Genomic DNA, 26,799 nt, shown 5'->3' with positions numbered 1-26,799 from the left:
CTATGTATCGCCAGCAGTGATCATGTGGTCACGTTTCCTTGTCTGCGGAGGAGTGGGCTCGATGGGATGCCTATAGGAAGAAGTACCAATGTCGTCTATATCCGGAAAAATATTATGATGATTAACTATGTGTGAGGTTCTTGATTTGTACATCGTCAGTAAACATTGAAAGGAATGAGTCTGACCCCTTTGGGAAATCATTTATGTATATCAGAAACAGGATAGGTCCGAGTACAGTGCCCTGTGGGACTCCACTGCTGACTTCACACCATTCTGAAGTCTCACATCTCACTGTAACACTCTGCTTCCTATTGCTTAGATACTCCTTTATTAATTGGAACACCTTACCAGTTATTCCTGCCTGTCTCTCCAGCTTATGTACCAGCCTCTTATAGGGTACTGTGTCAAAGGCTTTCCAACAGTCCCAAGAAAATGCAGTCTGCCCATCCTTCTCTTGCTTATTAATCTTTGTCACCTGATCATAGAATTCTATTAAGTCAGTGAAGAAAGATTTACCCTCCCTGAACCCATGTTGATGGGTTGTCACGAAGTCACTTCTCTTCAGATGTGTTACTAGGTTTTTTCTCACGATCTTCTCCCTCACCTTGCATTGTTTACAAGTTAAGGACACTGGCCTGTAGTTTAGTGCCTCTTGTCTGTCACCCCTTTTTGTATATTGGGACTACAATAGCCATGATCCATATTTCTGGTAGGTCCCCTGTCTCCATTGACCTACTATACACTGGAGAGTGTCAAGTAAAGTGTTTCTGCACACTCTTTCAATACCCATGGTGAGATTTCATCCGACCAACATATTTTCTTACATCCAGATCCCACAGATGCCTCTTGACCTCATCTCTTGTAATATCAAATCCTTCCAAGACCGCCTGGTTTACTGCCACCTCTCCTAGCGCAGCTACTTCACCTCATTTCTATTTTGAAGACCTACTGGAACCTCTTGTAGAGTTCTTCATACACCTCTTTGTCATTCTCTGTGTACCTGTCCTCACCTGTTCTAAGTTTCACCACCTGTTCTTTCACTGTTTTCCTTCTGATGTGAATATGGAGTAGCATTGTTTCGGTCTCGGCTTTATTTGCTATATCATTTTCATTCTTTTTCTCTGCTTCTCACACTAACATACTCGTTCCTGGTTCTCTGGCAACACTCTACTTTCTGGTGTTCTGTTATGTCGGAAGTCCCTCTATGCCCTTTTGTTCAATATCTTTGCTTTTATACATACCCAACTAAACCAGGGATTCTTTTTTGCTTCTCGGTATTTCCTTTTGGGCCGGGATAAGTCTGTTTACTGTCTCCTGACACTTTTGGGTGACAATAGTCCATCATGTCTTGTACTTACTTAGTTCCAAGTTCTGTTTCCCATGGTATGTCCCTTAGGAATTTTCTCATCTCATAATTTCCCTTTCGGTATGCCAGCCTTTTGTTTCCTATTTCTTTTTCTTTTGGGGGGGGGGGAGATAAATCCTAGATCTACCAGGTATTCAAAGATCAATACACTGTGATCACTCATTCCCAAGGGGGCTTTCAACTTAACTTCCCTGATATCCGACTCATTTAGGGTAATATCAGATCAAGCAAGGCTGGTTCATCTTCCCCTCTCATTCTTGTCGGTCCCTTGTTATGTGGGCTTAGAAAGTTTCTTGTTGCCACGTCCAGCAGCTTAGCTCTCCATGTATCTGGTCCTCCGTGTGGGTCTCTGTTCTCCCAATCTATCTTCCTAGGGTTTAAGTCTCTAAGTCTTTAAGTCTTTAAGTAGTCTGGATCGGTTCCTGCTAGTGACAAACTGCTCTCTCAAGAATATTAATGGTGGCCATTTTGTTACATTCCTGTCTGGGTTTTCTATAATTTGGACGGGAGTTATATATGACTACTACTACAAGTTTTTGTCCTCCAATTGCTATGGTACTTATTATGTAGTTATTGAAAACCTTCACAGCCCTGTATAACCTTCTCGTCCATACTCCATCCTTTTCTTATCAGCAGAGCTACAACACCTCCTCCTCCTCTCTTTTTCCTCACTACATAGTAGTCCTGCAGAAACACTGCATGTGTTATGGTTTTTTTGTTAGCTTTGTTTCTGTAAGTGCTATTATGACTAGGTTTTCTTCTAGTGCCCATTCTCCAAGTTCACTTGTTTATTTGTAATCCCATATATGTTAGTGTACATTGCTTAGAAGTTCTCTTTCTTCTGTTCATTCTCATGTCCTCTCTTAGTGGGCGTTCTGCTGATGGATGAAGCTGTTCCATACGTGCGAAGATTTATGTGGAGGTTAACAGGGTCTCAGTGAATACTGGGGGAAGGGATGAGGGGTCATGGGAAAGGGGGGACAGGAAGGATATGGGGTAAGGAGGGAGAGGGACAGAGAATATGGGGTGTGGGGAAGAGAGGGCAGTTCATGGATGAAGGGAGAGGGGGGACAGGAAGGGAAATGGGAAGGTGGAGGGGGGGCATGGTGGGAATAGGGGAGAGGAGACATGGTGGGAATGGGGGAGGGGGTAACAGGGTGTGTATGGGGTGAGGGGCAGGGAGGGTTGCCTGAGCACTTGAGAGGGGGGGCAGGGAGGGTTTGGGGTAGGGAGAGCTTCTATGCAGAGGAGGGTGGTGATGTTGCCCTCCCCTCTGGTGTTGCTGGGACGCTGGTTGAGAGGGCTTTCCCCTCTCCTCTGGGAATGTTGTGTTGGGGGCTGTGATTTCCTGGGTTTTCTCTTCTTTCCCTGCACTTCTTCCTTGCCGCTGTTGCCATGGCTCTCTCCTCCCTCATTATGTCCCTCTGGGGGAATACTTTTTTGTATTCTCTTACACCTTGCAGTTGGCTCTTCCTTGCTTGAATATTCTCCTTCATGGTCTCATTTGCAAACACTATCTTTATCAGGCGGTCTCTATCCTTGTTGTACCAACCTAACCTGAAAATCTTCTCACTGCTTTGGTCAGCCCCTTCCATCTTTAACTTTTTAGTATTTCATTCAATAGTTCTCTGTCCTAACCATTCAATTGTGTGCACGTGCCGGTGTGTGCACGGGTACGTGTGAGCACGTGCATGTGTGTATGTGTGCGCGCGTGCATGTGTGTACATGTGCGCACGTGCATGTGTGTACGTGTGCACGCGTGCATGTATTCACCTAGTTGTGTTTGCGGGGGTTGAGCTTTGCTCTTTCGGCCCGCCTCTCAACTGTCAATCAACTGTTTACTAACTACACTAACTACTTTTTTTTCACACCACACACACACCCCAGGAAGCAGCCCGTAACAGCTGTCTAACTCCCAGGTACCTATTTACTGCTAGGTAACAGGGGCATTCAGGGTGAAAGAAACTTTGCCCATTTGTTTCTGCCTCGTGCGGGAATCGAACCCACGCCACAGAATTACGAGTCCTGCGCGCTATCCACCAGGCTACGAGGCCCCTCAGGCATGTGTGTACGTGTGCGTGCATGTGTGTGCGCGTGCGCATGTGCATGTGTGTGCGCGCGCACGCGTGTACGTGTGCGCGCGTGCACGTGTGTACGCGCGCGCGCGTGCACGTGTGTACGTGCGCGCGCGTGCATGTGTGTACGTGTGCGCGCGTGCACGTGTGTACGTGTGCGCGCGTGCACGTGTGTACGTGTGCGCGCGTGCACGTGTGTACGTGCATGTGTTTACTAGTTGTGTTTTTGCGGGGGTTGAGCTTTGCTCTTTCGGCCCGCCTCTCAACTGTCAATCAACTGTTTACTAACTACCTTTTTTTTTTTTTTTTTTTTTTTTTTCACACCACACACACACACACCCCAGGAAGCAGCCCGTGACAGCTGACTAACTCCCAGGTACCTATTTACTGCTAGGTAACAGGGGCACTTAGGGTGAAAGAAACTTTGCCCAATTGTTTCTGCCTCGTGCGGGAATCGAACCCGCGCCACAGAATTATGAGTCCTGCGCGCTATCCACCAGGCTACGAGGCCCCGATGTGTGTACGTGCGCGTGCGTGCATGTGTGTACGTGCGCGCGCGTGCATGTGTGTACGTGCGCGCGCGTGCATGTGTGTACGTGCGCGCGCGTGCATGTGTGTACTGTGCGCGCGCGTGCATGTGTGTACGTGCGCGCGCGTGCATGTGTGTACGTGTGCGCGCGTGCATGTGAAGACCAATCGGTCGGACCCTCTGCGAGAAGTGTATATATTGGTATGAAAGTATACCGGCATACTGTAAGTACTAAACTCTTTTTTATTGTGTTATTATCGATCTATGCGTCAATTCCTGATCAGCAAGAGCTTACTTGCTTTGCTACCCACCTACAACAGGTATAGGGTAGAGGTAAAGACATGCCTGATGGTGAACAATTAATAATCTGTTTGATATCACTATTGTTCCATCTGTTTTATTGACTGTCTGCATGATAGATCATTATTTTGTTGATTCTGCATTCCATTACATCGATTGCCCGAGTATCCAGCTGGAGCTCCTGTGTTCCTATAAAATAAATAGGAACATAAATAGATAGGAGTGGATAGAGCTTCTGACATACACACACAGCGTCCGTGGTTCGAGTCTCCTAGAGCCCAGGTGAATGGAATCCTGTGTTCCTCTTGCATCTGTCAGTGTTACGAAAGCCATGTTAGTGATTGGTTGTCTTAGTAAATGTTAAGATAGAATTGCCCACGAGCGAACTATGTGATTGGTCAGTTGAGACGCCTCTGTGTCCCCTGATGCTGTACAAGCTTTGCTAACACCACTCTAGAGTAATGTCAGCACCCTCTATATTATCAACACCCACGTTTTGTCAATACATGTTTATGAGTTTTATGATTGTGTAAAACCTTCTTTAATAAATTCCATCACATGGTTACTTACAGTACTAATTCTCCCTCCAAGTCCTAAGGCCCTAAATATCTCTTTCTCTTAAAACTAAATCTCTAGTTAAGTTTAGAACTTTCTAATTCTTAAAACTATCGTCTTTCATAAATTTACAAATCTGATGATGACCCACTGAGAAGTTCTGTAGCGTTTTTGTTGCATTAAAGTCGACTCTTGATCAACATGACTGGACCAGGAGAGCGTGTTTATAGCCCCATAGCAGCCCGTCGTCCAAAGACCCAAAAGTGATTACATGCACCCACCAAGCCCCCTGTTTATGAACGAAAATCGGTTTACACACGACTCAACTGATTTCGTTTGAGCACTTCCAGAACAAGTGCTTTACTGACGAATTTTATTCGAACCATAACGCTGTAAGTGCTTCACCCACGTACTACAAATACAAATAATCGTCAAAAGAACCTAAACATCTAACCTAACCTTATGTCCATATATGCACAATATATTATTATAATAAATAATATTTGAGAACATCCCGTTTTGAATGAACAGCATGTTAACATTTATGAATGCGTCTGTGGGGTCGACTGCTGGATGTAATGGACTTGAGTCGAGGACGGGTTCTCCACAGAGGGGGCCCTTACTCTACCAAGTACTCCCTGGCCCGTATGCTTGCTCTCATATTCACTAAGCTCAAATGACATTGAAGCTGTCGGCCATTATAAAGTGCAGGCGGTGCATGTAATTGCAAGCAGAGTAGAGCAAAATTCCACAACACACTTATGTTGGAGTAACTTGACTTACAACAGTCTCCATAAGTAATAATGGCGCTCTCTACAGTTTCTTCAACCAGCTTTTCCGCTTATTGCTATTAAATGACAGACAACTCGCTCAGACCTTCATACCCCGGGAACATGGGAAGGATAAAGTGATCACCTCCTATTATAGGGAAATTTAACGATGATTGACTTGATAATTAATTCAAGAAATTGTATTTAGTTGTACTTATTACTTACTAGCTGTACCCGCCACGCATTGCTGTGGCTCAGTCTGGTTATATGGAAAAGAAAGAAAGAGAAAGCGCACGTTTCTAATATGTTTAATTTCACCATGCTTATGGGTATACAATATTTTTGTTGTTCCATTGTGTGTGGAGATATAAAGATTGTCTGGTTTGCCGACTCTAGAACACGCAACATATAATTGTCCATGTGAGAAGCAATCCGTGTCTAGATATAAACTGACCAATTCTAAAGATTGGATCTGAGCTTTGTTGATGGTGATTGCAAACGCCAATCGAATTAGAAATTACAATATCCTAAATTGAAATGGAATATCTGTTGGAATCATAGGAATGCGAGGAATGAGGACATCACCACCATTGTAAGGTCCTGTCAAGATTTTTGCTTCTACCACATTGCCGATTTTTTTTTTTACTGCAAGGCGCGTGGCGTTGCAATGCTTTAGCCAACTGATATTTCGCAACATGATAATTGGCACGCCGATTTTCAATTGCCGTACGTGTGATGGTATCCCTGGCAGATCGAGGGAATTCAAAAATTCTGTTGGATAACTAACAGCTTCATCTGCTTCCTCAACAGTGTCGACGGACTTGTATCGAGGAATTACAGGTAATGTTTGCCTGAAATCTCCTGCAAGCAATATTAATGCGTTTCCAAATGGTCTGATGTTTCCACGCAAATCTTGCAATGATCGGTCAAGAGCCTCGAGCGATTTTTTGTGAGCCTTTGGGCATTCATCCCAAACAATAAGTTTACATTTCATCAATACTTTTCCTATGCAGGATGCTTTGTCAGTTGTTGTGCCTATAATCTTCAGAAACTGAATGTGTCTCTTAACCCTGATAAAACTGTTCACTATATTCCCCCTTGGAAAGATGTGGTCTCTCTGCATTATACTCCCATCAGTGTAAAACAAATGTATAACACTGACATTTTGAGATGTATAACATTAGAAGCTATTGACGGTCATCTTCAAATTCTCAAACCGACTGAATCCTATGCCTTTACTGATGGCTCTGTGTAGTTAGGCACTGGTAGAACAGGTTGTGCATGTGCAGTGTATAAGGGAATGAAATGATCATGACTAGTACACAGATATTGAACAACTGGGCAAGCACGACACAGACCGAGCTATTGGGTATTTATCTAGCCACTGAATACCTTAAGCTCAATGGTGGTGGAGTTATTTTCTGTGACTCTAAAAGTGCTCTGCAGTCCTTAAATAACCCATCACAATGTATGTCGGAAGTAGCTTGTAATATTAAATGGAATGTAATTTTTGCCAATGATAATAATTCTTGTATAAAATTTGTGTGGATCCCATCCCATGTTGGAGTTGAAAAACATGACTTTGTAGATCAATTGGCCAATGAGGCTTGCAGGAAAGAAAACATTGATTATGACTTTGGACTATCTAATGCAGTTATTAGAAACATACAAATTAAAGAAATTAATTCAGATTTAGAAGAACTAACAAATGCACAGAGACCTGAAAGCTGCAGTATTAAAAGTTATGACAAGTTCTGTAATAATAGGTATTTGTATGGTCAGCACAGTAATCGGACCAGGCAATGTGATGTAGTAATTGCGTGAATTCGCCTTGGCTATAGACACATCTGGCAGGTTAGTGAGGCTGAGCCACTACCAGAATATTCAGATTGTAAACTCTGTGATAAACCTTTAATGCATTCACTAGAACACTATATTGATGAATGTGAAACCGTAAAGGACTTTAGACCTCCTGGCCTATTGTACCACCAACTGTGTAACTATTTTATTGACTCAGGTGTTCTGGACGACATCCTAACAATTTACCCAAAATTTGCTTGTCCATTTTAAAGAATGAAGAACAATTTTTATTTATATTCTAAGCTGTATCACTTATGAACCCATCCCTGCCCTTGTGTGGCAGTGCACAATAGAAAGTTGTTTTCACATATCCACACATTAAAACATTGATTGTAACCATGATATATATGTGCTTCAGCCTACAGTTTAGACCTATTGTCTTATGTATGACCCTCTGTCCTGCGTGACAGTGAATACTAGCATTAACCTCAATTTAATAAGACTATCAAAATCCTCAGATTAGGCAAAATTGTAATTAATTTTGTCAATAAAGATGTTAATAATAATAAGGATGCTTTGGAAATGTAGCACGTGGGAGTTTCAATGAATTTCATGTTCAATGGCAATTTCAAAGCCAAAGTAGCAGTTCTTCCACCTGGTAACAATGTCTCAGCTATTCCAGACGATGCAAGAGCTAAGGTTATGCCATTTTGGGATCGAAATTCTGCCAGAATCAATCTAATTAGGAAGGTTTTACAGTTCCTTCTGGCGCATCTATGAAGATTTCCCCAAACCCGTTATTGACAGTTTGAATTATTTGATTGTAAATGCCTTTCGCTCAAGTGTTAGCTTAGGAATATTTGATTGCACATACGACAACAGATCTCCTGTGTTGTAATTTTGTTCACGACTCAATTCTACATTGAACGAAGCAGCAGCAGATCGATTCGGTGATGACATTTCCAATTGATTTAGAACTTTGTTCGCGATTTCTAAGCACAAATCTTCAATCATTATCATTGCTTCGTTGTAGATTTCTGCTGTGAAATCCATGTTCATATTTGAATTTTCCTTCTTATTACCCGGATAATATCTTCAGCCATGTGGGATTTATATTTCTCCCATAACTCTGTTGGAGATGAAAGAGAACCGGTAATCAATATGATTGCAATGAATGCATGAATTTGATTTGGATTTGACGTGTTGGACGCGTCATTAATCCCAGTGTCGGTCGTTCTCCAATAAATTCCGAGCTTAGCATGCACTACGGAAAGTGGCATGTGTTACGGAGCTGGCAAATCTCAATTGCTGAAAAGACGTTGGACCGGGCACATTTACCAACAGCTTGTGAAGAAAGAAGCATTCATCTTGATTGGGATGCACGGTGAACAGTCTGCCTATCGTAGTTTATTTGAATATGCCAGATTGTCCGTCGACTTGCTCTCGTCGTTTGCGTCGTCCAAATGATTTTCTACTGGCATTCCATGTGTAATACGTAGACACTTCCGAATACAGCAGTGTTTTCCCAAACACGTCATTTTGATATAACGTGAAGAAAGCAGTTAACGTTGTAGCCGGTGGATTCATGGCTGTTTGTTGCACATTTGCGGCTGTGAAATAAACGTGTTGTCCATTTTCTTGTTTTCAAAACAAAAACAAAAAATACTAACGAAATATTTAAATTCAAACGCAGATCAATCGTTCACAGCTCAATTTCACCACCAATTGTACTGAAAAATAAGAACAGTGAAAAAAAGAAATGAAAAAATAAAAAAAAGAAACAAATAAGCTATTCCCATGAAATGAACGGTATGGTAGACAACACAGCTCAATTCTAATGCAACGTCACACAAAATAAATAAATAAAAATGAAAATAAATCAATATCTATGAAAATTCAATTTATCAATGCAATCGGAAACATTGAAATGAAATCATAACATATTTTGTATATCGTGCGTTGCTCTTACGTGCAACAGATTGCGCCGTTTAAAAAAAACTCATGTTTTTACCTGTCACAGGTGTGGCATCTAAATAGTAGGTATGTAAAAACACACATGTATTCGAATGGAACGTTGTGTCAAAATTTCAAAGCAATCGGTGAAGAACTTTCGGAGATTAGCGATTTTGAACAAACGAACACTTCCATTTTTATTTAAATAGATGGATGGACTGTATTTTATAACTTATTTTCACTAGTAAACTTCCCTTCACACATTTTGGGGGTTTCATATTTAATCTTTTGTAGTGTGAGACCTGGGCCCGGGACCTCTGGGCCTCCAGCCCGGGACCTCTGGGCCTCCAGCCCGGGACCTCTGGGTCTCCAGCTCGGGACCTCTGGGCCTCCAGCCCGGGACCTCTGGGCCGTTCTGGACAGGTAACAATGGCGGCCGTGTAGTACAGGTGTGTACCAGCTTATATGTCTGGTGTGCTCACAATCGCAACATGCCTGGGGGGGGGGGGGGTGCTCCCAGCATGCCTGGGGGGGGTGCTCCCAGCATGCCTGGGGGGGGGGGGTGCTCCCAGCATGCCTGGGGGGGGGGGGGTGCTCCCAGCATGCCTGGGGGGGGGGGTGCTCCCAGCATGCCTGGGGGGGGCTCAAGGTTCACCCTCCTGTGGGCTCAAGGTTCACCCTCCTGTGGCCTCATGGTTCACCCTCCTGTGGCCTCAAGGTTCACCCTCCTGTGGCCTCAAGGTTCACCCTCCTGTGGCCTCAAGGTTCACCCTCCTGTGGACTCATGGTTCACCCTCCTGTGGACTCATGGTTCACCCCTCCTGTGGACTCATGGTTCACCCTCCTGTGGACTCATGGTTCACCCTCCTGTGGACTCATGGTTCACCCTCCTGTGGACTCATGGTTCACCCTCCTGTGGACTCATGGTTCACCCTCCTGTGGACTCATGGTTCACCCTCCTGTGGACTCATGGTTCACCCTCCTGTGGACTCATGGTTCACCCTCCTGTGGACTCATGGTTCACCCTCCTGTGGACTCATGGTTCACCCTCCTGTGGACTCATGGTTCACCCTCCTGTGGACTCATGGTTCACCCTCCTGTGGACTCATGGTTCACCCTCCTGTGGACTCATGGTTCACCCTCCTGTGGACTCATGGTTCACCCTCCTGTGGACTCATGGTTCACCCTCCTGTGGACTCATGGTTCACCCTCCTGTGGACTCATGGTTCACCCTCCTGTGGACTCATGGTTCACCCTCCTGTGGACTCATGGTTCACCCTCCTGTGGACTCATGGTTCACCCTCCTGTGGACTCATGGTTCACCCTCCTGTGGACTCATGGTTCACCCTTCCTGTGGACTCATGGTTCACCCTCCTGTGGACTCATGGTTCACCCTCCTGTGGACTCATGGTTCACCCTCCTGTGGACTCATGGTTCACCCTCCTGTGGACTCATGGTTCACCCTCCTGTGGACTCATGGTTCACCCTCCTGTGGACTCATGGTTCACCCTCCTGTGGACTCATGGTTCACCCTCCTGTGGACTCATGGTTCACCCTCCTGTGGACTCATGGTTCACCCTCCTGTGGACTCATGGTTCACCCTCCTGTGGACTCATGGTTCACCCTCCTGTGGACTCATGGTTCACCCTCCTGTGGACTCATGGTTCACCCTCCTGTGGACTCATGGTTCACCCTCCTGTGGACTCATGGTTCACCCTCCTGTGGACTCATGGTTCACCCTCCTGTGGACTCATGGTTCACCCTCCTGTGGACTCATGGTTCACCCTCCTGTGGACTCATGGTTCACCCTCCTGTGGACTCATGGTTCACCCTCCTGTGGACTCATGGTTCACCCTCCTGTGGACTCATGGTTCACCCTCCTGTGGACTCATGGTTCACCCTCCTGTGGACTCATGGTTCACCCTCCTGTGGACTCATGGTTCACCCTCCTGTGGACTCATGGTTCACCCTCCTGTGGACTCATGGTTCACCCTCCTGTGGACTCATGGTTCACCCTCCTGTGGACTCATGGTTCACCCTCCTGTGGACTCATGGTTCACCCTCCTGTGGACTCATGGTTCACCCTCCTGTGGACTCATGGTTCACCCTCCTGTGGACTCATGGTTCACCCTCCTGTGGACTCATGGTTCACCCTCCTGTGGACTCATGGTTCACCCTCCTGTGGACTCATGGTTCACCCTCCTGTGGACTCATGGTTCACCCTCCTGTGGACTCATGGTTCACCCTCCTGTGGACTCATGGTTCACCCTCCTGTGGACTCATGGTTCACCCTCCTGTGGACTCATGGTTCACCCTCCTGTGGACTCATGGTTCACCCTCCTGTGGACTCATGGTTCACCCTCCTGTGGACTCATGGTTCACCCTCCTGTGGACTCATGGTTCACCCTCCTGTGGACTCATGGTTCACCCTCCTGTGGACTCATGGTTCACCCTCCTGTGGACTCATGGTTCACCCTCCTGTGGACTCATGGTTCACCCTCCTGTGGACTCATGGTTCACCCTCCTGTGGACTCATGGTTCACCCTCCTGTGGACTCATGGTTCACCCTCCTGTGGACTCATGGTTCACCCTCCTGTGGACTCATGGTTCACCCTCCTGTGGACTCATGGTTCACCCTCCTGTGGACTCATGGTTCACCCTCCTGTGGACTCATGGTTCACCCTCCTGTGGACTCATGGTTCACCCTCCTGTGGACTCATGGTTCACCCTCCTGTGGACTCATGGTTCACCCTCCTGTGGACTCATGGTTCACCCTCCTGTGGACTCATGGTTCACCCTCCTGTGGACTCATGGTTCACCCTCCTGTGGACTCATGGTTCACCCTCCTGTGGACTCATGGTTCACCCTCCTGTGGACTCATGGTTCACCCTCCTGTGGACTCATGGTTCACCCTCCTGTGGACTCATGGTTCACCCTCCTGTGGACTCATGGTTCACCCTCCTGTGGACTCATGGTTCACCCTCCTGTGGACTCATGGTTCACCCTCCTGTGGACTCATGGTTCACCCTCCTGTGGACTCATGGTTCACCCTCCTGTGGACTCATGGTTCACCCTCCTGTGGACTCATGGTTCACCCTCCTGTGGACTCATGGTTCACCCTCCTGTGGACTCATGGTTCACCCTCCTGTGGACTCATGGTTCACCCTCCTGTGGACTCATGGTTCACCCTCCTGTGGACTCATGGTTCACCCTCCTGTGGACTCATGGTTCACCCTCCTGTGGACTCATGGTTCACCCTCCTGTGGACTCATGGTTCACCCTCCTGTGGACTCATGGTTCACCCTCCTGTGGACTCATGGTTCACCCTCCTGTGGACTCATGGTTCACCCTCCTGTGGACTCATGGTTCACCCTCCTGTGGACTCATGGTTCACCCTCCTGTGGACTCATGGTTCACCCTCCTGTGGACTCATGGTTCACCCTCCTGTGGACTCATGGTTCACCCTCCTGTGGACTCATGGTTCACCCTCCTGTGGACTCATGGTTCACCCTCCTGTGGACTCATGGTTCACCCTCCTGTGGACTCATGGTTCACCCTCCTGTGGACTCATGGTTCACCCTCCTGTGGACTCATGGTTCACCCTCCTGTGGACTCATGGTTCACCCTCCTGTGGACTCATGGTTCACCCTCCTGTGGACTCATGGTTCACCCTCCTGTGGACTCATGGTTCACCCTCCTGTGGACTCATGGTTCACCCTCCTGTGGACTCATGGTTCACCCTCCTGTGGACTCATGGTTCACCCTCCTGTGGACTCATGGTTCACCCTCCTGTGGACTCATGGTTCACCCTCCTGTGGACTCATGGTTCACCCTCCTGTGGACTCATGGTTCACCCTCCTGTGGACTCATGGTTCACCCTCCTGTGGACTCATGGTTCACCCTCCTGTGGACTCATGGTTCACCCTCCTGTGGACTCATGGTTCACCCTCCTGTGGACTCATGGTTCACCCTCCTGTGGACTCATGGTTCACCCTCCTGTGGACTCATGGTTCACCCTCCTGTGGACTCATGGTTCACCCTCCTGTGGACTCATGGTTCACCCTCCTGTGGACTCATGGTTCACCCTCCTGTGGACTCATGGTTCACCCTCCTGTGGACTCATGGTTCACCCTCCTGTGGACTCATGGTTCACCCTCCTGTGGACTCATGGTTCACCCTCCTGTGGACTCATGGTTCACCCTCCTGTGGACTCATGGTTCACCCTCCTGTGGACTCATGGTTCACCCTCCTGTGGACTCATGGTTCACCCTCCTGTGGACTCATGGTTCACCCTCCTGTGGACTCATGGTTCACCCTCCTGTGGACTCATGGTTCACCCTCCTGTGGACTCATGGTTCACCCTCCTGTGGACTCATGGTTCACCCTCCTGTGGACTCATGGTTCACCCTCCTGTGGACTCATGGTTCACCCTCCTGTGGACTCATGGTTCACCCTCCTGTGGACTCATGGTTCACCCTCCTGTGGACTCATGGTTCACCCTCCTGTGGACTCATGGTTCACCCTCCTGTGGACTCATGGTTCACCCTCCTGTGGACTCATGGTTCACCCTCCTGTGGACTCATGGTTCACCCTCCTGTGGACTCATGGTTCACCCTCCTGTGGACTCATGGTTCACCCTCCTGTGGACTCATGGTTCACCCTCCTGTGGACTCATGGTTCACCCTCCTGTGGACTCATGGTTCACCCTCCTGTGGACTCATGGTTCACCAACACTCTGGCAGGGCCTTTGTTTACAATGGCTCCTCCCCCCCACCCACCCCCCCTCCACACCTACAGAAACGGTCCGTTATATTTGGAGTCAAGCGGTTAATCTTGTATATAATGACAGCTGATTATTATTGGCTATATGATTAATAACAATAATTTGTTTATTGTGTTACCAGTTCCGAGACTGGAAGATGTTTAGTGTAACATTAGTTAGAAACTATTGTGGGGACTGACGGCTGAATGGACAGCTCTCGGGATTCGCAGTCCTAAGGGTCCGGGTTCGATTCTCAGCAGAAGCAGAACAAATGGCAGAGTTTCTTTCACCCTGATGCGCCTGTTTACCTAGCAGTAAGTAGGTACTTGGGATTTAGATGCTACGGGCTACTTCAGGGTGTGTGTGTGTGTGTGTGTGTGTGTGTGTGTGTGTGTGTGTGTGTGTGTGTGTGTGTGTGTGTGTGTGTGTGTGTGTGTTTGTGTGTGTGTGTGTGTGTGTGTGTGTGTGTGTGTGTAAATTAGGATTAAGGACGTGCCCGAAACGTTATGCAGGTGGTGGCTGCATTCTTGTACAGCTAGTGGCTGTACAAGAATGTACCAACTCTTGTATATATGGGCAAGAACAGTCGACTCAGGGTACATTTATTCCATTCTCTGTAATCTTTTAATGACTAATGTATTTATTAGTTACTTAAACTAATGAAAATCAACAGCATTTTATGGCTGTTACAATAGAGTTTTATATTTGCTGTGGGAATTTCCCACATCCTTAATATGCAAGTGACATTTGCTAAGTAACTTTACTAGTTAATCCTCGTGCAGGAAAATATACATCTAACATTCACAAAACCTTATCCTTGAGACATGATAAGAAGTAGATGCAATATTCTTAGTTCCAGGAGCTTCACCACCTCGTAGCCTCGTGCACGATGTCGGAAAACCCGACACCATTTACTTATATTCAATACAATAGGCAGATAATATTGCTGCTAATCTACTAATAACAAATTAATCCTAGAGATAGTGCTTTAATCACTTACAGAGGATGTGGCACAGTGGAATTTTCCTAGATTGTTCACCAGCTAGTTATGTTGGGAATTATTCTTAATACAACACATACACATATAATGCATATATTTAACACAGTCTTCACTGCTCAATACAATATTTACTAATTGCCAACCCACTACAGGGAAGAATATTTATATTGACTAATGTTTATTGATAACCTAGTCCCATATTAACACTGACTATTGTTAAACTAATTATTGTTCACCTTAGTCCCATTTAGTACCATAGTCTAGTTGTACTATATTGAACAACCTAGCACCATTAATGGTGCAGACCCTATTTCGGGTAGAATTTAAACTAGCTCGAGTTGAATTGTGAATCTATAATTTACCTTTTTTATAATTGTTTAAATATAATCATTGCACCTTTTGAGTGATTAATTAGCACCTACACCAATCAAGGGTGATAATTGAGGAGCTAACCTGAAGGTACTCCAGTGACACTGAATTCTCACTCAAATCATTTGTGTGTATGCGTATATATAAAGTATATTAATTTTAAATGCTATCCTCTAGATGAGGTAGGATTATAGCCTAGTGACTACCAAATTTTTACCCTAAGCTATCACTATCAGTGCGTGCTCAATTACCCCAGTGCTAATACCCCAGTTATTTCCACTACGAAATTATGGGATCAAAAAAGCAGAATTCAGCAACCTGTACAACAGACGAAATGTCTAGTATCTTGAGGTTATCTTGAGATGATTTCGGGGCTTTAGTGTCCCCGCGGCCCGGTCCTCGACCAGGCCTCCACCCCCAGGAAGCAGCCCGTGACAGCTGACTAACACCCAGGTACCTATTTTACTATTAGGTAACATGGGCATAGGGTGAAAGAAACTTTGCCCATGTTTCTCGCCCGCGCCTGGGATCGAACCCAGGACCACAGGATCACAAGTCCAGTGTGCTGTCCGCTCGGCCGACCGGCTCCCTCTTACTAGTAATAGTAAGTTGTACCACAGATCATATCTACGTTACCAAGAACAGGTGACTAAACAACTGAACAAGTGTGACCAATGAATACAGTCAAATGTCACACCTAAAGTACTTGAAAGCCACATAGAAGTAGTTAATCAAAAACAAATAAGGACTGCAGAGGCAGCGAATAATTATGCTCAAAGCCTCAACCAACAAAGTATGCACCAGAACAAATAAACACCTTCCTCGCCCAAACTTCAAAATTAGAGGAGTCTCAAGAACGTCTGGGGAAAATTATACAATGCCGAGAGCAAATAAATTCAAATCCATTATCCAGGTCAGCATCACCCAATATTATACAATCAGAAATTGAACAGCTCTCAGACAATTTACGCACATTCTCTGTGGATAATGAAAACCCAATACCTGAGGCTACTGAATTAACGTGACTCCAAACTGAAATTAATGGTGAAGCTGAACTAGTAGTAGAAAATGTACATTAAAATAGTGACAGCACTAATTTCCCAGTCCAGCTCCATATAGGGATAATGCTGACAACGAGAAAGCTGTCATACATCTAGTACAACAATTACTGGACTTGTCAACCTGATCAGACTTCTGACTCATTACAAGCGTTCAGCATGGAGTTTGAGTCACTATTAAGAACATTCAGTCTTAAGGTTGACATAACCACTGCAGAGTGGATGATCAAAGTAGTCATTCAACGAAAACTGTTCAGCGAAATACTAGATGGATTACACACACATTACAATAAACCCATCCTGACAGTACAGGGCATCACTGAAGGTTTACATTCTGTCATTGTCAAACGACGTGCAAATGAGGAAGTTAAAGCCTCTTGCGAGCCTTCAGAAATAGTAAATTAAAGGGTAAAACAAATACCCCAAATAAACGCCAACCAATTACTTCCACACCAAGCTGGAGAAAATCTGGCAGTGAGGGAATTATGCAGCGGAATCCTCCAAGCCTACTGTTACTAGTTCACCCAAACCGGTAACTTCCAAGCGTGCGGTAGGCTGGGAGACATGCATGTTCTGCAAAAGGAAATATTCAACATATCTTTGCGTCAATTATCCTGACAGACACACTCGTATTGAGAGACTCCTGGAATTAAGGAAATGCCCAAGGTGTATCAAATCACACAGCTTCGAGCGTTATGAGACCCAACTATACACCTGCAACAGGTGTAGAAGAGGTAGACACATGCAGACGAGGAGTCACAATAACTTGGCTGAAAAATGTTGACCAAACCACACACTTGAAAGTGAAGAGACGACGACGTTTCGGTCCATCCTGGACCATTATCAAGTTGATTGTGCATGTAGGTAAGCACCATGAAGCACTGTGCAAACATAAGAAATTGACGTATTACAAAACCAAGGTGGAAGATAATATTCCCACCACAGTACAGTATTGCAAGGTGCGACAGAAAAATCAGTGTCCAATCAGCAAAGTCCATAAGTAATGTGATTTTGCCTACTGCTCAAGTTACCATCCAAAATAAGAGGGCCAAGGTCCATACCCGTGGGTTGTTTGACCAAGGGTCCCAGAGAACATTTGTCACTAAAAAGGTGGCAGATGATCTGCAATTAAAGCTTGTTAAACCGGTGACAATGAATATTTTGGGGTTCTAGCAGATACAGGACCTCAAGTCTACCAGGTGGTACAACCATCAGTACGATTAGGCAGCTACGTCTGACAAGGACAAGCCATTGTGGTGGACAAAATTCCAGCCGACCTACAAGTACAAGGTCTGGGAGCTACTGCCAAATTCCTGAGAAATAGAGGAATAAAACTGGCAGATAAAATTAAGTCTGATCACCTCACCGACTTTGGAATGTTTGTAGGTGCAGACTACTACCCCCAATTAATAACTAGTCCAATTAAATATCAGGGCATAAACATGCTAAATTCTGTAGGAGGCAAATTACTCACAGGTCCAGAATTAAGCCTGAGGAGACCTATGCCTGCAGATAAACAATACCAATAGAAACTAAATTTGTCAGCCGATTATAAAACTACAGTAGAATTATACTAAAGAGAATACAGCTAACTATAACAAAAGAGGTTGATCTCTATATCGTTTAAAGCGGAAGAGGAGTTCATGAGGCCTCAGTGGCAAATCAGTGAACAGTAGCCTAAATAGCTACAAATCACTGCAACCAATGTCACTGAACCCACTGCGGTCTCAGAACCATTCTTTACTTTAATGATTGACTATTCAATCCTCTGAATCAACCTAATTAACCCCAATTTGTCAGCCAAATAACCTCCAGCAAATAAACACAAGGGAGCTTGACTGACTATATAAATCCGACGACTGATTTTGATACATTTATTATTTAATCAAGATGTATTCCATGTGCCTCAGTGTTTATATAACAGTGACCAGTTACCTGACTGAACAAGCTTCAAGTTAATACAACTAATGTCACTGTTCTTACTGCAGTCCCAGAATCATACCTGACTGTAGTAATTGATCGCATTCAGTCCTCTGGGATAAATCAAATGTAATTATGCTAAAATTTTAGCCTCCCAAGAGTTAACAGGGAAATGAAATCGACTAAAACATCTAACCCCTGCAACTCGAGTACAGGACATCCATCCTGTATGAACTGATTCACAAATAAGTGATTACTAACTACTAACATCAAATTACTCTAATAATTCTGAGGAAGAATATCTGTGTTCGTCAGTCCTTAGTAATGAATTTCGCACCGTGTTTGGCCCCACAGCAATTATGTCGGAAAACCCGACACCATTTATTAATATTCAATATAATAGGCAGATAATATTGCTGCTAATCTACTAATAGCAAATTAACACTAGAAATAATGCTTTAATCACTTAGAGGATGTGGCACAGTGGAATTTTCCTAGGTAGACAATGGGATATTATTGCCACATCACTATTAAATTCATTAGCTTTATTCATTAATTCATCCCAACCAGCTGTTGGGAATTATTTTTAATACAACAGTTTCTGGACTGTAAACATCATAAAAACATCTCCTTTGAATCAACTTAGTTATTAGTACAAAAATAGCATAACTGTAGGCCCTCTATCCACTTTACTAAAACGCATCTGTAGAACAAGGGATGCGGTCAGTGGGAGGGAGCCTCAGTCAGTCGCCATTTAATTTAACAACAAGTCTTGCTGGAGCAGAATAGCTCTACAAATACCCTTGGACCAGTGTTACGGGAGTAATAGTGCTCCCGTTATCAACACCAACTTTGTCTACACTAAGGCAAGTCCCTTAGATTCCTATATCATCAAGCTTATTACAGGCCTTTAATATTTAGATTTTGGATATATTCCGGTAGGACACACAGCAAGCCACCCAACAGGGCAAATATTATCTGACTCCTATTCAATCAATATACCAATATTTCCTCCTGATATAGCTGTCATATAAGGATTCCTGTTATTATTGTGAGTGCCCTTTGACAGGTGTAACTGGAGAGGAAGAAGAATTAAAACTAGTTACCTAGTACTCCAGTACATAAGTTGAGGCCAGCCTCATCCACAAGGTTCATAGACTGGCGTGTTTATCCATGTTCATACTGGTTATCTAGGATATAACAACAATACCGATAAGGTCTCCCCATTTTAGTTAATAACATATGTAGTTTAATACTGTAGTGAATGTCTACTAACGAATAATTTACATTGTTGACTACATACAAACTATAAACCCCCAAAATGTGTAAGGAAGCAATTTGTGAGCCATTTAAGAAACACAGTCCACTTTAAACATCATAGTTTGCAATCGAAAAATACAAATTACTACATAAATTCCTATAAATTTAATAAATATAAATCTCACAGGTCAATTCCCCACACACGAAGTTCACACGCTTCCCTTCACAGAACATGCGACCCTCACTATGATACTGTCTCTGCTTGACCACCTAAATATTCTCCATATAACCGGCACTTGGCCAAGAAGCCGCTGGACCCTTGCTGACGGCCTGGCAGCCCTACTTGAGTGTGCCCAACAATGTTACTTGATACCAATCAACATAACAGTCAAAGACATTGAATATCCATCAATATACAACCTAAACTTTCACTCCATTTAATAATATTTTCACACGAAATACTTCCATAAAGATATTACTTACGTTCGTCCATTCACTGTGTCAGTCTGGCACTGACGCAGTGAGAAACTGTGTCAGTGCAAGAACGTAACAATGGATGGACCGTAACAACAGAATTCCACACAAACATGCGTTAGGCTCCTGTTAAGACAAATTGCCATATGGAAACTTTATATCCTAAACGGCAAATCTGTCCTGGACCCTTAGCGGCACTTAGGATTTTATCAGCAAAGTTGCCATAATTTTCTTTTTAAGCCCCATTCCTGAAATTTGTTTTTTTGTCTGTTGTGTTTTCACTTGGATAGCTTTAGAATATCAATTTGGTTTTTCACTTAAACCATAAAATATATATTTGACTAAAGTCATATAGCATATTCACAAACAAATCCTTACAGGTTACTCATCCAGACATACGTGTTTAATTCAGGTTCACGTCCCACCTACTGATACACAACTGACACAGCCACCTGTCCTCTGAGAGGTGGTGCCCTGGAGGTAATCACTTCGAAACCATTAGTATTATTATTTACTCCCTATCCATATTTAAATTAGGTTAAGGGTTAAGGTTCATTAGATTTAGCTACGTTAATAAGGTGTCTTATTCACAAAAGTGTGAAATATGAAATTTGAAAACTATTTGAGAGTCCCCCGAGAATTTCATTAACAGAAAATCAAATTCTTCTGTCTGATTAAAAAAATAAAAGATAAGCAAAGACTATATATTAATCCAACAATTTCTTATATAATAAAGTTATAACTTAAGAATATTCTGTTTTGGACAAAGGCTCACTTACCAGTTTGCAAGCAGACTATTACTGGAACCGTAATATGCTTTCAAATCATCATTAATATCTAAATAGATATCCAGGTGTTTAACCAGTGCGGTTAAACATCTCGATAATTATTATCATTAGTCATCAGCATGCCTTTACCCTGAGGGCGGGTGGCTGGTCAGTGGCATCACTGTGGACGGGCTGCACACAGTGATGCCACGTCACTGTCACTCACTGGCAATCTTGCCATGATTGCCAGCGTGACCCAGATTTTCACTTGTGACTGTTAACGTATAAGAGTAAATGGGATGAGACTTTTCCTTGGGTGAAAAAGGCTGTTGATGGCTCAGACTCGGCATATTGTAAACTTTGTCACTGTAATATTGTTCCAAGAATGAGCAGCCTCACAAATTATGAACAATCCGAGCAGCGTTATGTGAGAACTCCCTCTCAAGGTCACACAACTTAATGTAACATGTACTCCATACCAAAATAAATGATAAAGTACCGAGAGTACGAACTGCCACTGTGCCATACATACAGCTGACCATCCCAGTCAAATAACAAGAGCATATTAAGAGAGGAGTACACTTTAACACAAAGATACAGAGAACTAAATGCTCCTGTTTAATAACAACAAATGAAATTTCTCCTGCACTAAAAATCGATCTCTTCTGAAGATTTTAAAAATAAACAATATGCAATCGGTGTTGATGAATAACGATATTACCTCTCAGAAACATGTGTGTTCCTCTCACCATGAACTTTCCTCTACCCGGTAGTTCGTGCATGGAAAAGTAATATTATTTTACTGTTATGAATAAGGAACAGCGCATGACTTTTGTTACCGTTACTGAACTAGTCAAATGAAAGTTTAATACAAGACTCAAATAAACGATAATGAAAGAAACATTGTCAGACCACAACAATAACTTGTTCTTGGAATTTTCAAAACCTATTGTGCAGGAATTTTAAAGTCTGAACGGTCTAAATAAGGTTCGCTTTTTCAGGATTTTTATGCATTGTTTGGCTTTATCCAATGTTGATCCAACGTTGATAACATTGATCGAACGTTGATTAAACGCTACAAGATCATCTTTGCACGACGGGATATTGTTGCCAGAACATAAAGAGAACAGGTAACACTCACCACCTCTGTGACTGGTTGAACACGTCCTCGGTGGTGTCCGCTTCTTACCTTACCTGCGGGGAATAAACACCAGGGATTATCAAGGAGAAGATGATGGGGTAAATATTCTGAACGATGTGACAGAGTAAGTGAAGGATAGATGAGGTTGTTGCTGTGGTCATTGAAACACAGGTCGAGAAAAGTACATACGTCATCATCTGAGAGTCGTGTGTACAGCGTTTATCATTAATAAACAACATTTGGGGGTTATCTTAAGATGATTTCGGGGCTTTAGTGTACGCGCGGCCCGGTCCTCGACTAGGCCTCCACCCCCAAGAAGCAGCCCGTGACAGCTGACTAACACCCAGGTATCTATTTTACTGCTAGGTAACAGGGGCATAGGGTGAAAGAAACTCAGCCCATTGTTTCTCGCCGGCGCCCGGGATCGAAGCCAGGATCACAAGTCCAGTGTGCTGTCCGCTCGGCCGACCGGCTCTCTTGTCGGAATAACTGACACCATTTACTTACATTTAATACAATAGGCAGATAAAAGAGCTGCTGTTTTGTAATAATAAATTAACCCTAGAAATAGTGCTTTAATCACTCATAGAAGATGAGGCACAGTGGAAATTTCCTCCGGTAGAAAACGGAGAATATCATTGCCACATGTCATTAATTTCACCACCTAATAATGGGAATCATTCTTAGTACAGCAGTCTTTGGACTGAAAACTGTAATAATATTTCCCTTGAATTAACTTAATTATCAGTACTTAAACAACATAAATGTAGGTCATGCTTTCACTTCTTGACATCTGGACAAGACAACCAGGGCGTCAGTGAGAGGGAGGCCAAGAAGCCCCCAATTAATTAATTTAACATCAGACTCCCTGGGGGCAAATTTAGCTCCTATAATTTTCCTTGGACACAAATGTTACGGGACTAATAGTGCTCCCGTTATCAACACCAACTTCGTTTACGATAAGAGAAGTGTCCTCTCCAATACCTATACAATCTAGCTTATTATTGGCCAGTAATATTAGATTTAGGGATTCCGGTTAGCACGCGAATCGAGACACAAAACAGGTTGAGCAATATTCTCATCTCTTTATTTAAATTGCCTTTATTACCCGCTGATATACCTGTCATAATTAGGAGTACTGCTATTATTTGCGAGTGCCCTTTGACAGGTGTAATTGAAGGGGAAGAAGTACAATTAACAACCACTTGGCACAACCAGTACACGAGTTGAGGCCAGCCTCATCCACAAAGTGTATCGACTGGCGTGTTCATCCATGTTCATACTGGTTGTCTAAGGTAACAACAATTCAGTTAAGGCCTCCCCATTTTAGTTAATAATATGTGCAGTCTAATACTGTAGTGAATGTCAACTAATCAATAATTTTGATTGACTATAAATAAACCATAAACTTACCAGAATGTGTAGGAAAGCGATTTGTGGGATTTTTTTTTAAATCATACAGTCCACTTTAAACATTATAGTTTCCTATCGAAAATATAAATTACAATATAAATTAATATAAACTAAATAAATATAAATCTCACAGGTCATTTTCCACACAGGAGCTGGATTAACGAGCACTTTGTGTTGGTGAGGACGGGCTGGCGTGAAGCAGTGTAGAGGTGCGCAGCCCGTCCTCATCAACAAAGACCAAATACTTGTTAATGCAGCCCCAAAACAACCTGTTTATGAATGTTAAGTGTTCACCTTCCTCTATACTTGCTTCGCACACTTTCACAATCACTTGGGAACAGAACATAAGCAACTAACCTGAGTCAAGTTATACAGACCAATCCAATATATAGTAATATTAATATATACGAGAAAACCTGGTTTTTTACACCCAGAATCTTTATGTTGATGATTGTGGCGGTTGGGGTCGGCCGCCGCTTGGGCGAGCATAGCCTGAGGATGGTTGGGGTTTGCCACCGCTTGGGCGAGCATAGCCTGAGGATGGTTGGGGTCGGCCGCCGCTTGGGCGAGCATAGCCAGAGGATGGTTGGGGTCGGCCACCGCTTGGGCCAGCATAGCCTGAGGATGGTTGGGGTCGGCCGCCGCTTGGGCGAGCATAGCCAGAGGATTGTTGGGGTCGGCCACCGCTTGGGCCAGCATAGCCTGAGGATGGTTGGGGTCGGCCACCGCTTGGGCGAGCATAGCCTGAGGATGGTTGGGGTCGGCCACCGCTTGGGCCAGCATAGCCTGAGGATGGTTGGGGTCGGCCACCGCTTGGGCCAGCATAGCCTGAGGATGGTTGGGGTCGGCCACCGCTTGGGCGAGCATAGCCTGAGGATGGTTGGGGTCGGCCACCGCTTGGGCGAGTATAGCCTGAGGATGGTTGGGTTCGGCCGCCGCTTGGACGAGCATAGCCTGAGGATGGTTGGGGTCGGTCACCGCTTGGGCGAGCATAGCCTGAGTATGGTTGGGGTCGGCCACCGCTTGGACGAGCATAGCCTGAGGATGGTTGGGGTCGGCCACCGCTTGGGCGAGCATAGCCTGAGGATGGTTGGGGTCGGCCGCCACTTGGGCGAGCATAGCCTGAGGATGGTTGGGGTCGGCCACCGCTTGAGCGAGAATAGCCCGAGGATGGTTGGGGTCGGCCACCGCTTGGGCGAGAATAGCCCGAGGATGGTTGGGGTCGGCCACCGCTTGGGCGAGCATAGCCTGAGGATGGTTAGGGTCGGCCACCGCTTGGGCGAGCATAGCCCGAGGATGGTTGGGGTCGGCCACCGCTTGGGTGAGCATAGCCTGAGGATGGTTAGGGTCGGCCACCGCTTGGGCGAGAATAGCCTGAGGATGGTTGGGGTCGGCCACCGCTTGGGCAAGCATAGCCTGAGGATGGTTGGGGTCGGCCGCCGCTTGGGCCAGCATAGCCTGAGGATGGCTGGCCTCATCTTACTCACAGACTCAACAGCAGCAGAAAAATACTGCAGTTTATCAACAAAACAAAAGTTCCGCCGCGTTCACATTGTATTTGTCAAATACTGACTGTTTGGTTCCAACGAGAGTATTTGGGTTCTCTGGTCCACTTTAGAACGCTCGAAGCTATAGCTGTAGACGCGCTCCATTCACTTCCGGTTTTATGTATACAAATAACAGTGCCACAACACCTAACCTTATCATGGCCTATGAATATAAACAATATAGAACGGCATTTACTTGTACGAGAAAATCCCGTTTTTTGTAACGGGTTATGAAAAGATTCATTCTATGAGTTTGTTGTGTTTTGTATTGGCCTTACTGCGCCTGTCAGCCTTCTTGAGGGTTATTAAGGCTGATCATAATAGTTTACCGACCAACCAGCAAGTTTACCTTTGTCCTGGATGAAATCCAGAATTAAAAGTAAACTACTTCAACAAGAAATTGGGGGTACACAGCTCTCGTGTATAGTCCATTTTTTATTATTTATCAATTTATAAAATAAACAAATTTATTTAAGTGTTCTACTTGTATATAATCCCATATTTCATAATAAACCGAGGCGTGACCAGAGGTAATGAGGACCTCTGGTCATTACGTGGTTACACAGTAAAGATTGTCAAGAGTTAATTTGCACCAGTTAGTTTTGGATGACACATATTGCTAAAATATTTGTATTGTTAACTTTATTTTGAGAGCACTGCTGATCTAGAAACACAGTGGCAGTGTCACCCACCTGTCCTGACGTGCTGATTAGTACAGGTGTCCTCCAGGGCTGCTCCGCCACCTCCACTTGTGGCTAACTTTACGTGGATCGACACTTGTAATGGTCACCACCACACTTGTAATGGTCACCACCACACCTGTAATGGTCACCACCACACCTGTAATGGTCACCACCACACCTGTAATGGTCATCACCACACCTGTAATGGTCATCACCACACCTGTAATGATCACCACCACACCTGTAATGGTCACCACCACACCTGTAATGGTCGCCACCACTCTTGTAATGGTCGCCACCACTCTTGTAATGGTCGCCACCACTCTTGTAATGGTCGCCACCACACTTGTAATGGTCGCCACCACACTTGTAATGGTCGCCACCACACTTGTAATGGTCGCCACCACACTTGTAATGGTCGCCACCACACTTGTAATGGTCGCCACCACACTTGTAATGGTCGCCACCACACTTGTAATGGTCGCCACCACACTTGTAATGGTCGCCACCACACTTGTAATGGTCGCCACCACACTTGTAATGGTCGCCACCACACTTGTAATGCTCACCACCACACTTGTAATGCTCACCACCACACTTGTAATGGTCACCACCACACTTGTAATGGTCACCACCACACTTGTAATGGTCACCACCACACTTGTAATGGTCGCCACCACACTTGTAATGGTCGCCACCACACTTGTAATGGTCGCCACCTCACTTGTAATGGTCGCCACCACACTTGTAATGGTCACCACCACACTTGTAATGGTCACCACCACACTTGTAATGGTCACCACCACACTTGTAATGGTCACCACCACACTTGTAATGGTCACCACCACACTTGTAATGGTCACCACCACACTTGTAATGGTCACCACCACACTTGTAATGGTCACCACCACACTTGTAATGGTCACCACCACACTTGTAAAAGGTACTGACATTTGTCCACGGAGAACATCCGCTCCACGGCTCACTGTCGTCCCTGAACAACAACAACACTTGTCCAATGGCACACGCACTTGCCGGAGGGAGCATACGATTCATC

At 44.7% G+C, this 26,799-nt stretch overlaps 1 protein-coding gene across 1 annotated transcript; it reads right to left on the bottom strand.

Moving 5' to 3' along the window:
- LOC138356937 (uncharacterized) lies at nt 1-24,505 on the bottom strand. Its single transcript, XM_069313470.1, has 2 exons — nt 23,929-24,505; nt 1-95 (listed from the first exon to the last, which is right to left on the bottom strand). Exons 1-2 carry the CDS (start codon nt 24,503-24,505, stop codon nt 1-3), a joined length of 672 nt encoding a protein of 223 aa, XP_069169571.1.
- Between the last annotated feature and the right edge of the window lie 2,294 nt (nt 24,506-26,799).

The sequence above is a fragment of the Procambarus clarkii genome, chromosome 75 (genome assembly GCF_040958095.1).
Source record: "Procambarus clarkii isolate CNS0578487 chromosome 75, FALCON_Pclarkii_2.0, whole genome shotgun sequence".
In the NCBI taxonomy this organism is placed as follows: domain Eukaryota; kingdom Metazoa; phylum Arthropoda; class Malacostraca; order Decapoda; family Cambaridae; genus Procambarus; species Procambarus clarkii.
This window is presented reverse-complemented; position numbering and strand designations above follow the sequence as displayed.

Coding starts and splice junctions, on each gene's coding strand:
- LOC138356937 (XM_069313470.1), bottom strand. CDS start 24,505: ATGCTCGCCCAAGCGGTGACCGACCCCAACCATCCTCAGGCTATGCTC. Junction 96..23,928: donor TTCTGGGTGTAAAAAACCAG/GTTTTCTCGTAT, acceptor TTCCGGATATAG/ACGACATTGGTACTTCTTCC.